Here is a 14098-nt window from a genome sequence, read left to right on the forward strand (position 1 = left end):
AACCTATCCTAACCTGATCCTAAGGTTACCATAGGACCCCACCTTCATAAGACGTAGCTTCTCAGTCATCGAACCTATCGGTAACCGACTCGAGAACCAATCCAGCTGCACGAACACAAGTATAACAAGGTGAGTGGGGATAGACGATTGAATTCTTTTTGGGAATATTTAATCCATTTTAGATTGTTTGTTAGGAACCATGCATATGTATGAAATTGTTCTTGTTAGAAACTATTCTATCAATTATTTTGTTTATAGCTTATGGATATGGAACTATGGAATGTCATTGATGTGATGTGGAATGTATTGGAATGTAAATCTTGTTATATTAGAATAGGTGCTTTAGTCGGCTCGGAAATGAGAGGTATGGTGCGCCGTAGTATGGGATACAGGAGCATTGTACTCCTCATACTCTACCATTTAGTCTGCATAAGGCTAGGAATGTCATTCTTTGGTGCTACAACCCTTACCAGCAAGGGTTCAGGTGTTGGGTAATCATGGCCCCCTATTGCTTGAGGAGTGGGGTGGAAATCCGGGATGGGGTCCAAGCTATGATTATCGGGGTCTGCCCACGGGGAGGTATGAGAACTACTACCGATGCAGGCTCCATTCAACAATTGAGGTTATGTCTCAGAGAAAGGGGAAGGATACGAGAATGTTTTCCCGAGTTGTTGTTGTAGCACAGACTTAGAAACTTAGGCATTTTTGATAGGTGGAATTAAGAATAAAATTGAATTCATGCATATAAGAATTTGTTTGTTTATGCTTGTATGTGGTTTATCATTTACTTGCTGGACTTGGTGGAGCTCACCCTTATGAAACCTTTTCTTTTTAGATGATCTTGTAGGTAGAGGTTATGGTAGCAGGGAGGATTACTTCGAAGCGAAGGCTGATGATATTATGAGCATGCTAGTTGTTTATCCTTTACTTGTTTGTTTTTTAGAAGATATTGTTTACTGAGCTTTACCAGGGCACTAATGTCCATTATTTGCTTCTGGTGTGAGAAAAAAAAACAAATATACAAACTGAATTTTATTAGAAAATTCATACATACAGAGATTCTGATATCACCTTCCTTTGTTGTTAGGATTTTGGGGGAAATTGGCAATCCACAAAAGCTGAAAGGTGTTCTAGCTCTTTTCTTTTAGAATCTAGTTGAGGTTTTACTATGTTTTTTCATTGATGTGAGCTTACTGTCCTATGACTAGACCTCTTCAAAATTGTGAAGGGAAAAAACAAGAGGAAAATTGGCTAGTTACAGTACTTGGGTTTTTTTTTTTTATCTTTCTTTTATACTGGACTTAAGGATCAATTTTTTTTTCTAATGCTTCCCATGAGGCTTGCAAGTACCAGTGACTAGTTGCAATACTTGGGATCTTTAGTCCCTGGTTTAATAGACTTTTAAAATCCAGGTGAAGCTATCCTTTTTATGCCTTCTACTTGTGGATGATCGCAACACCCAGGGGACAGAGCCAGTAAAGTGAAACAGAGATTCCTGCAGATAAAACATGTTAGGAGACATGGAGGTATTTTGGAGCACACTAAAACCCTAAGAGGGTTTTATGAACCCTAGGAAGGTGGGTGAACTATCTTCTATGGGTGAAAGAAACTTTGTCCTTATAATTTTATGTTTGTTTTCCGTTTGCTGTCAATGCCTTAACTGTAGCAACAAGGGTCCACGAAAAAAATTCAAAACGACAGCAACTAGCACGAAAGATCATAAGCAATGTATCCTTCCATCATGACCCATAAGTCCATGACCAAGTAAAAAAATCTGCCAAAGGTATCTAATGAAGTGGTTTGGAATTAATCGGGGTTTCTATAGTTTCATGGTACCTAAATATCAACAGGGTACTTGGAGACTATGACAAATATTTCTACATCAAAGAGATCAATCAATCTTTGCTGCCATCGATCAAGAGCCTTGATATAAGAAGACTCACTACAAGACTATTTACGACTGGTATGTACTGAAAAATAAGTAGCGGTTACTCAATAATATTAAAATACGTTTTTAATGGTGAAAAATTAACATCATTATTGAGTTGGGGTATTAATACCATTATTGAGTTGGGGTATTCATCACTTGGTTCCTTTTTTTTTGGGGGTGGGGGTATTGTTAGTGGGGCTTTCAATCATGCAAATAATCTTGAAGTACATACACTAGAGTTATTTTTACACTATTTTACATCTTTCACACCTTATGTATTTTGCATTGGACAACAAAACTAGCCTTCCATTCATCAGAAATGTGACATATTTCACCATGGAAGGCAAAATTGTCCTAAGCAGAAGCCAAACCTTTGATGGTGCTCAGAAGATACAAAAGGGATGTGGAATAGACATGGATACAAGGGTAATACATACCAAGAAACGCATGCATGAACACAGGCACATGTATGTCTTTCCTAAGAATAAGTAAATTACACTACAAACTTTTTCATTCCGTGTCATACATTACAAGTCTTGAAGAAGAGAAAGCAGCTTCTCAAATGCATAATACTCATTCAAATAGAAGGCATGAGCCATATATGTAATTCTTTAAAGCCTTTTAAAACAACCTAGGTTCCTGTTATTGCAGCCTGGTAGGATAGTTCGGATTTCAAATTTGAAATGCATGGTTACCGCTAAAGATTCGACATGGCCACTAGTACCACACCATCTTGCACACTTTGTAAAAGCTCTGGACCCTCTCCATCATTAGCCTTGGCCTACAACAGTATAGCAGGTGTGTGATTATTGGTTACTTCTTCAAAGATAATAAACAAATACAACGCAAGTATTGCACACAAGAAATAGAGCTTTTCAAGTGTCAATATATTAGAGTGATCAGATGGGTCAAGAGTAATTAATGCATGTGTGTTGAAAAAGAGACAAATTAATTAGTCCAACTCTATCAAAAATAAATTAGTTCAAGTCCAACACTTAATTAAGCAAGTTTCAAAAGCAATATTGACTAAAAAATAAAAGCATTAATTAGCTAATTGTAACTAGTATCTAAAGTACTGAAGTCTTAGTTTGGGGGGCGTATCAAGAACCAATGTTATTTTGTCTTCAAAGGTAAATCCATGATGCTGAAGCCTTTGAACATACCAGCTGAAAAGAAAAAGTTGCATTCTGCCCAGGTACGAAGGAAACAAATTCTGCAGCCTTGGAGAAAGAACAGCAAGGGAGTTCAATCGCAACCAGCAAGGGACATGTGCATAAGCACATATTGTAACAAAAAAATATATAAATTTAAATTCATTGTTGGATGATGCAGAAATTCAGAATAGCAAACAATCCAAAAATGAAGTAAAGCAAATGAAATGGATGGCTTGGATCCATTCACAAGCACATGTCAAAAGCCTGTAAGATTGTAATAGGCGAAGACAAAATTGGTGAAAACTGCTAAGCAGAGACAAAAAGAGAACTGTACAATCTCCAAGGTTTCTCACATACTTTAATGAGAAAACTATTATAGATGAGATGAAAAAATCTTCTATTTTGGAATTGCAAACTAAATAAAACAAGTTGTAAAAGCAGCATTGCTATTGTCTATGGCTATAGGAAGACAATTATAAGTCTATGAAAATATTACTGTGGAAGAAGCCAAATAATGGGTAAGGAAGTCATTGACTGATTACTGAGTAATGGGCTTTGTGGTAGTAGCATGCCCAAGTATATCAAATAGTTTCTGGACAAATAAGACAACAATAACAAAATGGTAGCTACATGTAACAATTGAATGATGCCACAATACAAGAAGCAATACATAACACAACCAATTATTATCATAAAAGAAATTTATCTAAGACAGTTAAGCAATAAACTACAAATCTGATAGATCATAGAAGATCAGCACTATATTTGGAAAATGTTCCTGGTAAGATGCCCTAGTTGTGATCCTTTAAGAGACAGAGGGGATAGTTGGACAATTGACATTTAAAAATGATGTAAAACATTCTAATATTTGATTTGATTAGAGGTGGTCTAGGTGTCTCGATTACAAATGCCATAGATGATTAAAAGTCAAGAAACTATGGTGAGGTGTTTAAATACCACATGGGATACTCATAACCATAATCCAACAAATAGTGCATCACTTGTGATGGTTAGGAATTGGCACCGTCAAACAATAGACTTTGAGAGTTCCTCATTCATAGTCTATTACAACAAATAAATATTTGGATTCAGAGGATATTCATTTAAAGATCTACTTTTATGCATTACCATAAGTAATACTTCAAAAACATAAATAACGAAGGAAACAAACCTCTATGGTTTGACTTTGGCTGAGCTTCAATGCACAAGCCCTCTGATTGTGACCTCTCACTCCACAATATCCACATGTCTTCCGTTTTTTCTCTAAATTCTTATTGGGCTTCATTTGTGGCTTTTCAAACCATGACCTGTCCCTTTTATCTTTCGGTCTTCCCTTAGTTAGACAATCAAGTGGGTTATCAACATATTTATGTTCGTTGCCAATTCCAACTTCTTCATCCACTCACTGTTGGATGGAATTTATAATCATCCACAGGCTCTACATTGATTGCACACGCCATTCCCTTCAACTTAGAAATATTTTCATTGATGTATTCAATGACAATATTAAATTGATCTTTAGTCATACAAGCCACTTTAATTAGTTCTATTGTGGCTAATCGTAATACATCTATCCTCTCACGTTGGCCTTCCGGTCCAATTTGAACATGGGGTAGTGCTATGCATGATTCACGTCGCCACCGGTGTGGAATATATTGATATGAAATTTTGAAACAATTGTTACGCAGCAATATACTTAGAGAATGACGACAAATTATACCACAAAACTCAAATTCCATACAAGTAGAAGAAATCAAGTCAAATCCTTCCGAATGAATAACAGTACGACCCCCCACTAATGTTCCATGCCGTCTCACCAACCATACACTGGGCTCTATGAGGATAGATGAATACTGGAAGGATTCTAATAGTTGGTTCTGGAATAGATCGAAAGCATACGGAGTCAAGGTTTTGCCTGCTTGATTTTCAATTGTAGCTTTGGTTAAGATGTTGTTAACCTTCTGTTGAACTGTTTTATGTTCTCCTGCTTAGTCCAGCAATTTAACAGCTCTACCAATCTAAATATATATATATATATATCAACATTAGTTATTAGACATTAAGTAAAATAAATAATCATATCTCATACATAATAATAAATACCAATTATAAAAGTATTTTAGGCGGATAAGTACTTGTCCAATAAAGTCTTGTAACAACGTTTGGGATTTAACATACTTCCTAATAGCATCGTTCATTGATTCACATCGATTAGATGTCCTCATCCCAGCAAAAAAATAGGATTTCAAATATGGCTTGGCCCACTGCTTACGAATTTTATACACCTTCTCCATTCTCTTATTCGAACTCAAACCGTAGTTTTCAAGCATGCAAGTCCGTTGAATTTCAAATTCCTCAACAGTTTCTAACTCATTCAATTTGTGGAAGACATCATGAAACTCATTCAACTTTGCACCCAACCTCGGACCCATCCAACTTGGGATTTTCTTACCTAAGTGCCACATACACAAAGCATGCTTTGTGTTAGGCAACATAATCTGAATGGCATCCCGAATGGCACGATCTTGATCAGTGATGATGGTTTGAGGAGCTTTCCCATAAAATTTATAAAAACTTACATACCGTAAGAATAATAAATAGGAATATAATATATTCTGGACAGTAACTACAATCCAAAATTTAGTATTTGGTAAGTTAAAATTTGATCATTTACCTTAAATGCCCATTGGAAGGACTTAGTTGTCTCATTTGCTAGCACACAACAATCAAAAACACAACTTGAACCATGATTTGTTACACCGACCTAAATACCTACCGGCATTTTGTATATGTTCAACTTGTACGTTGTGCCAAACACTACGATATCTCCATAATGTTGATACCCATATAGAGACACCGAATGTGACCAAGCAATAAGCTTCAGTCAATTATCATCATCGACCACATATTCATACCGAAAGTCATTGTCTTTTTCCTTCAACTTCTTGCAAATAAGTACAAGTCTATCTGCATCATTCTTCTTTTTAATAGTTTTGACAACCCGCAAGAAATTATAAGCATCCCTTGAGTTAAAAGGAAGTCCACCAACACTAACATTGAGTTCTTTTTCTAAAATCAATAGAATTTGCCTAACAGGAACCCGTGCTTCACTAAGGGTCAACAAACGGTCTCTCGTTTGTTCTGATATATGACGATACGAAGCTAAATGACGCACTTTGTTTTAGGTTTAAAGTTCATGATTGTGCTCATTATTAAATCGATACACCCTCCAAACCCATAAATCACCATCTTTTACCTCTCTCACACTCATGTATGCAGGACAATTGCATCTCTTAGATGTCCATTTGCTATTCTTCTGCTTCTGCAGGTAGTTTTGGAGATTTTCAGAACCATTATTTTCATTGACTAGATTCCCCAAAACATCATTACCATTGCTACCACCTAATATATCATCATCATTGTGTGTTCTTTCATTAGTTGGATGAAGATTATCCCCATTAGCATTTACCTTCTTCTGTCCACTGCAAGCTTTGAAACATACAAAGTCCTTCCTATATAACACCTCTATCACCCCAGTCTCGATTAAAAGTGCGTTGTTTCCTAACAGAAAACCCACGAGCTTTTGCATACCGCACATAATGCTCAAATACATCTTCAGAATTGGGGAACTCTTGACCTTCAGTTATATTACACTCTACCGCATCTAACCCAGTGACAATATCATCCAATTCTTGATCACTGTCTGATCCAAATCTAGAAACACCAACATCATTTTTCTCACATTTTAAAGCCTCCCCTTCTTCATAAATTGGTCGTTCAATAAAAAGTGGTTCCATCTACAAATATAAAGCATCAGTAATATACCATATTAGTTTAGAATTTTCAACAAATCATCATATATACAAAGAGTGTAATTACAATATTTTCTAACAAACTCCTCTCAAGCATACAAAATTCAAAACCACAAATAAAAAACCTCATAAGTAACAAATGCTCACCTATTCATATATCTTGTTTTATTCCCTTTCACAAATACCGGTTTCAAATGGAACAATAATAAAGTCAAAATGAAAAGAAAATATGAAATCACAAATGCATTACAGATGTAACAATAAGAATATAGCAAAAAAATCGAAGCCTTTTTGTCATTGGCACTAGCATTTCGTCTTTGGCCCTTTACCATTGCACCAAGGCCCACCCTCACAAAACTTTCCGGTTTACAAGTTATGTTAATAGGGGGTGGGTAACCTTGGTGTGTGAGATGTGACCAATCTGATTAGCTCTCTCAGATGCATTGTTATGAAGGCGGGAAGGCTGCCATGGTGTTTTAGAGGGCCAAAAATCAAGGAGACATTGCCATGGCGACAAGGCAACTCCCAAGGCGACCAAGGAGCCTGGATGCCAGGTGACGCCTTGATAACTATAGTTAGATGTGCCTCCATGATCAATACTTAAACAGTTTATAGAAGAAACAAGCCTTGCTCATAAAGATGAAATGACGTACTTCCAAAATATCAAAAACACTCAAAAACCACACATTCAACTCTAGTTTTCAATAAAGAGACCCGTTTTCAGCTAAACTTATAAAGGATTAAAAAATAAACTAGAAAATTATGCAAATGTGTATTTAAAAGAGAGCTGCAAACAAAAGTTTTCTCATATAAATTTGGCACTCAATCTCAAGTCTTTCTTGATTCAAAACTTAGTGAAGCCAGTGAAAACCAACACTAAACTCTTAAGCTAAGAAACAACTCCTTTAATGAGAATGAATGCAATGTAACAAGTTGTTTGCTGTTACAAACAACCAAAACTTCAAAGGAAGAACATCAACATGCAACCGCCAACTTGCAATGAAAATCAGGTTACATCAATGCAGATAAATCGTAACAAGAACAATGAAGTAGTAAACATGAGTAGTGAATTCTTGTCTGTAACAGATACAAAGCTATCAAAAACCCTAGATAGAGCTTAATTCTTATCTCTGAATTCCATATTCACCAACGATGGACATAGAAAGATTGGGAGCAAAAGGTAAATATTGTAGTTGCAAAGAGAGGGAGTAAAACCCGAATTTGTACTCCCAAGAAAACCCCCAAACTGACTAAGCACTTTAAAACCAGAGGTAATGCAGAGGAACTCTAAGAAATTTCTTACTGAAACATTAAATTTAATAATGCAATGGAGGATTACCTAAATCAGAACCTTGGGAATGCGGATCGCATCCTCTGGTTCTTCAATGTGAGCAGGCCAGAGAGAGATTGAGAGTGTAAGGTTGTCATAGCACCAGACAGAGGAAAGAGAGGCGGCAGAGCGAAGACCTTGGGCGCTTTTTCTGATTTTTTTTATTTGAGCAAATCAAAAACTTGGACTAACTTACAATATTTGCATTTTGACCGTTAGCCCAAGGTCTTCGCTCTACACTGTGTTTAGATCTAGGAAATTCAAAGTCCCATTCATTTGGGCTAACTGACAATAGTTGCAGATAAGATTTAGTATGAAATATCAAATTAGACTCCATCCACACCCCTCCAAACAAAAAAAAAAAGAAGAAAAAAAAGAAAAGATTTGGGTTTTAGATCCTCGGGAAATCCCTTTTCTTAATACCCCTATTCCCCCTTCATCCGGAGTTGTCGTAACTTGGGCTCATCATGCTATACTCGCGGGGAAGGAAAAACGAGCAGTTTACGCTTTAGTAGCTACCGTTTCACTGGCTCTAGTATCCACTGGCTTTCAAGGAATGGAATGAAAAGAAAAAGAAAAACATTAACAAACTTCTGTGTTTCTTTTAGAATTCAAATTATGCAGTTTTAGTTGGAGGTTTGAATTTTCCCTGATCATGGGAATTAGATCAACAAAGTGGTACAATTTTCTGTTCTGATGTAAATCATTACTGAATGGGTGGTTTGGGTTCTCAAGGTCAATATTCCAATCTGTCAAGAGAAATAAATAAAGATAACAAAACTAACCAATCTCATTGATAGTCATTTACCCTGCCTCAGTCACACGACAGTTTTCTATTCCATCCCTGCTACCAGAAGTGAATTTTATAAATTAAAAGCATCAGGTAATTGCGTAGTTTAAAATCCAAAGGAAGGGGGGGTTAGAACATAGGTAAGAACGGAACTATGGAGTTCATATTTTATATATAAAAGCATCAGGTAATTGCAACAAGCATTCATGAAAAAACAACATATAAAACAATGGCAAGACTGTAAAGACCTACTGTGCTAAGCAGAATGATGACATGAGTAAATAATTATGCCCCATATATAACAGGTTACAGCTTGTGAATTTGCCCATATATAACAGGTTACAGCTTGTGAATTTCAAATAAACGAAAAAATCAAAAGAGGAATGGAAAACACCTGATGAGAACGAGAGAGAAGAGGAAAAGCAAAAATAAAAGGAAAAAAAAAAACAGGGGAAATATCTTAGCATCAGCAACCACAGACCTCTTAAGAAAGAGAGAGAAAAGTGGAGAGAAAACAGGAATCGAAACCTTGCCAGGAGAGGTGAGGGTGTGCCGGATTATTGAGAAAGGAGACCGTGAGAGAGGCAGGCAACGATCAAGTTAGGGCTTTTATGCTGCCTTCTTACTCGAATTCTTCCACAGCGGGGTGAGGCTAGGTTCTCCGGCGGCTTCTCCACCGAGCGATCGAGTGAGGGAGAAGCACCTGCGTGAGAGAGAGGAGAGATCTGCGGGAAAGAGGCAAAAAGAAGAGAAAAATTGCAATCGTGTATTAGGGATGTAGTGTATGTTGTTAAATGACAAAAATATCCTTTTAAAATGCCATTTTATATTATAAATATAAGATTTTAATAAAATAATGAAATGTCCAAATTGTCCTACTTAATGATACTTATATGTATTTTTTTTATTATATAATAGTCTTTTTGCCTTTTTGTTACATTCGGAAAAGTAACCCACCCTTATTACGCTAATAACAACCCTTATCAAAATTTTCTTTCAGGTATAAAATTTTTTAACTTCCCTTGCAACCAAATGGAGCCTATGGTCCCAGCCCAACACCCACTTATCTATGCACGAGGGACTATCGACTGGCATTGAAACTACATAATATAATTCCATGGCACATACAACTAACCCTCAACACCAGTCTCTTCTGCCTCCAAAAATACCTTTCTATGTGACCATAAATAGAAATGTATAGAACCTTCTATATGGTCTTACTTGGAAATGTATAGAATAGGTGTTGAATACTATTCGTACGTGCATCATAGCAAACCTCAGAACTACAATGGTAACCGTCGACCAAAGGAGACTTCATACTTCATAGTCCATTTTTTTCCCCAAAAACTTATACACGAGCACACCGAATCATACCCCCGCTTGTGGCCGGCTGATCAGAATCTGATTTTTCACGAATTTCGAGACCGTACACCAACAATTTTTATATCAAAAGAAGACAACAGTGTTCCATCAAAAAAAAAAAAAAAAAAAAAAGACAACAGTGAAGTGTGAACTACCAATTGACGATTAATGTAGCTTCAGATGTACTTACTAGTTTAATTTAAGTCCACTTACACCAAATCTCGTTGCAGGCATGAAACACTGTATCACAAATGGACACAGAAAGATTGCTAATTTCTCCATGAAAATGCAGAGTAAGAAGAAAACCTTACATATAAAATCAATGTTTCTGTCAAGAAAAAGGAATTTCATAATCCATTAATTCCATTTACAACACATGTAACAAATTTCTTGAAATTTGATCATACAGGAAAAGATTGTAATCCATGGTTTCTTTGCTAATCTCCAATCGAAGAATTAATGGCGATCTGTTTTCCTTCTATGTGGCTTACCCGGCGAATTACTGGAATTCTGACGCAAAATCACCATGAGATCCACGAATGCCCCAAGTATGTATTTGTATGATTTCTTCTCGTTCAGCTTCAAGTAACAGACGAGAAGTTCTTCCATGAAATCCCAATCTACAGTTTCATGTTGGCTCAATCGATCTTCAACCATCTCCTCCATGGATTGTCTGAAATCCTCATAGGGATCTCTTGTGTATATGAGCACTGCAATGCTGTCATCAGGGAGGTCCAGATCGATACTCTGTATCTTAGCAGACGACAGAGCCATGGATTCACGAAGATTCGTTGTAGTCGTTGTCGCCGTCGTCGAGCTCGATCCAATGTCGTCGCATGTCGATAAGCTCGACCGCGACTCTTCGATTAATGAATTAGTGGTTCCAGGGGACACAAAGAACCGATTTGATGGCCTTACATCGGGCGGCGCCGCCTCACCCAACCTGGGTGATTCGAAAAGGAATGCTCCGGGATTGGTGTTTTCTCGGCGTTGATTATTGTTTCCATCATCGCCGCCTTCATTGTTGTAATTATCAGTTTTGCAGTAGAGGGAATTGAAATTTTCGTAGAGGAAACGATCAACGTCGGTTAGTGTTGCAGCATCATCATCATCATCTTTAGAGGTGTTGTTGGGTTGATTCCGATCAATGGAGAAGGAAGAGGTTTTAGGGTGTCTGCAACCTGATAAAATCCAATTTGAAGAGGTTTTGATGGAATTTGAATGGAGTGGAAGTTGTGATGGTGTGGGTTTTTTGAGCTTTGAGAGGTATATTTGCAGAGATTTTGGAAAGCTCTTGTTCCTGGCCATATTTTCTTTAAGACAAAAGGAATTGTAGAGAAGAAAAGAGAATAATAGGTGTGTGTGAAAATGTGGGGATGGGAGGGTGATTTTATATAGAGGTAGAGAAGTAACGTAAAATTTTAGTTTTAAAGCGAAGAATGCGTTATCAATGTGAGTAGCTGGGTATGGGTTAATGTCTTTAATTGAAGGAGTTAATTGTCTTCTAATAAGATTTCTTACCGTTTTTGAAATATTTTGGATTTAACGCCACCTCGTCACGCCAGACACACCATCCCTGTGCCGTGACACAAGGGTGCGGAAAATAACCACCGTACCACTGGTCATTTTTGAGGTTCAAGGGAATGCGACAGTCATTTCACGGGCCCTTGGATCAGGGCGCAGAGGCATCGTGCGTGGCGTTCTCTTTCCCTTAAATGTTTTTAGTAGCAATAGATTTTGGAGAGATTTTATGCTTATCATTCTATGCCAGTAAATAGGATACATTGCAGAAAGTCCTTCGAAGGGTTGACCTATTTTTTTCTCATGTGATAAATTGATGTGCTAATTCCAAACTTCAGATAGATCAAATTAATTACTAGTCAAATTTCAGAGTCAAATTCAATCATAGAAATGAGAGAAATCCAATGCTATAAACTTTAGATGAGTTAGATTGAGATCATAGTAGCATCTATGTTAATTTTTTGGTGGTGGCTGCCAGTGTGGCTTAAGGCTAAGGGACAAGTTGTTGGTTCGATTTTCCCCATCCTCCAACCCCTCCCCCTCCCCCATCCTTCGCTCTGGCCACTCTCACCTCTTGGAGTAGGGATGCCACCCTCGTTGTCCTTTTGGGTTGTCATCCCTAGTGGTATATGGGCCCTCAGTAGGATCTGATAAAAAAACAAAAAGTCATTCACCATGTTTGTGATATTAAGATGAGTTACTAGTTCAGTGGCGACAGATAGCCAGTAAACATCTAGCATTAAGCCTAGGGAAAGATTGAGTGTTCGACCCTTCTACCCCCACCGTCCCGTAATAGTAGTAGACAGTAAATAGTGTAACAATAAGTGACCCTCTTGGCCCTTCAGTGGGTCTCTTTTCTGGCCCCATGGTGGGTCTTACCCCCAAAAAAAAAAATAAAAAAAATAAATGACTCCATGATTCCAATATAGAGAGTTAGTTGCTAGCAATAGTTGCTTATATTTCCAGATGAAGTTTGGCTAGGCTGACACCTTCTAGGCTGCCTACTTATATTCCATTTGGACAAAGCACATGAGAGCAGGGTATGAAGTACGAATGTAAGATAGACCATAGAAGGGAAAATCTTTTCAACGAGATGTCAGAGTGCAATTTTCCTCTCACATGGATCGTTCTATTATTTTCTCTCTCATTCTCTAAATATATATGTACGTGGGTCTGATGTGTGGTGAACAGATTCTTCCCCATACATACAGCGTGGTAGGAAAAGTACAACCATCAATGACTGTAAATGTCTGCCTCCCCTACAGTACAAAGTCGATAATACCCTTGTACTGTTCCCTAATCCCTTATGAAAACAATATGAACGAATCCCTTGACCGTGGGTGTGGGAAAACTCGATCCAACAAAAAATTTCTAACATGTATTTGGAAAATGATTTCAAACCATTCTAAAAATATGATTTGAATACCTTGTTAGTAGATGATGCTACAAGGATAAAAAGTCATGGATAGAAGTAAGTGCAAACCTATACATTGCAAGAGCCCCTTTATAATTACTTGGCCGGTTGGGATTGTTCGTCGTTGAGGTGGATCACAAGAGGCTTCCTATGTATGGTTTTGAATGTCCATATATAACCCTTCCTTCCATATAGCCAAAAATAAGAGAGAAAGAGGGAGATAGACACATATGGTGATAGCTTACGGTATATTGCTAGCAGACCCAGACTTTCCCAAGAATAAACAATTCAAAAGCCTAAATGGTGGCCAAGCTTAATCAAAGTTTAGCCCTAAGATTCTCTCTCTCTCTCTCTCTCTCTCTCTATTACAACTTGCCATGCATGTCACTTTCTTTGTACCTTCGTGAGATTTCCCTCATTCTCAAAAACTTTCAAATGTATTACAATTACGTAGCCAACAAGAAACTGTACATTTACTGTACACAACTGTACAACTCAAACATATGGGTTAGACATACAATAAATTCCAAATGTAACACCAGACAATAAGAATGATTTGGCAAGGAGGGTGTACTAAAGACATTATTTTCATAGCTAGAAGGCACGTGTGTGGGCCTTGGGCTATAAAAATACTGGTAGATATAAGGGTGTCAAAATCAAATCCAAACTGTTTTTTTTTATAGTGGTAAAAAAGAAAATATTAACTTAAAAAATCGACATTCAGTTCCACTCTTATGGAAAGAGAATTAGTTAAGGGCAATAACCATACAAAAAGAATCTCCCTT

At 37.2% G+C, this 14098-nt stretch overlaps 1 protein-coding gene across 1 annotated transcript; it reads right to left on the reverse strand.

Moving 5' to 3' along the window:
* Positions 1-10834: 10834 nt before the first annotated feature.
* On the reverse strand, positions 10835-11689 carry LOC122672151 (transcription repressor OFP14-like). The gene has a single exon (XM_043869650.1). It carries the CDS (start codon positions 11684-11686, stop codon positions 10835-10837), a length of 852 nt encoding a protein of 283 aa, XP_043725585.1. The 5' UTR covers positions 11687-11689.
* Positions 11690-14098: the final 2409 nt, after the last annotated feature.

Source organism: Telopea speciosissima, chromosome 8 (assembly GCF_018873765.1).
Source record: "Telopea speciosissima isolate NSW1024214 ecotype Mountain lineage chromosome 8, Tspe_v1, whole genome shotgun sequence".
In the NCBI taxonomy this organism is placed as follows: domain Eukaryota; kingdom Viridiplantae; phylum Streptophyta; class Magnoliopsida; order Proteales; family Proteaceae; genus Telopea; species Telopea speciosissima.

What these genes read in the sequence shown, in the direction of transcription:
- LOC122672151 (XM_043869650.1), bottom strand. Translation starts at nt 11,686, where the DNA reads ATGGCCAGGAACAAGAGCTTTCCAAAATCTCTGCAAATATACCTCTCA.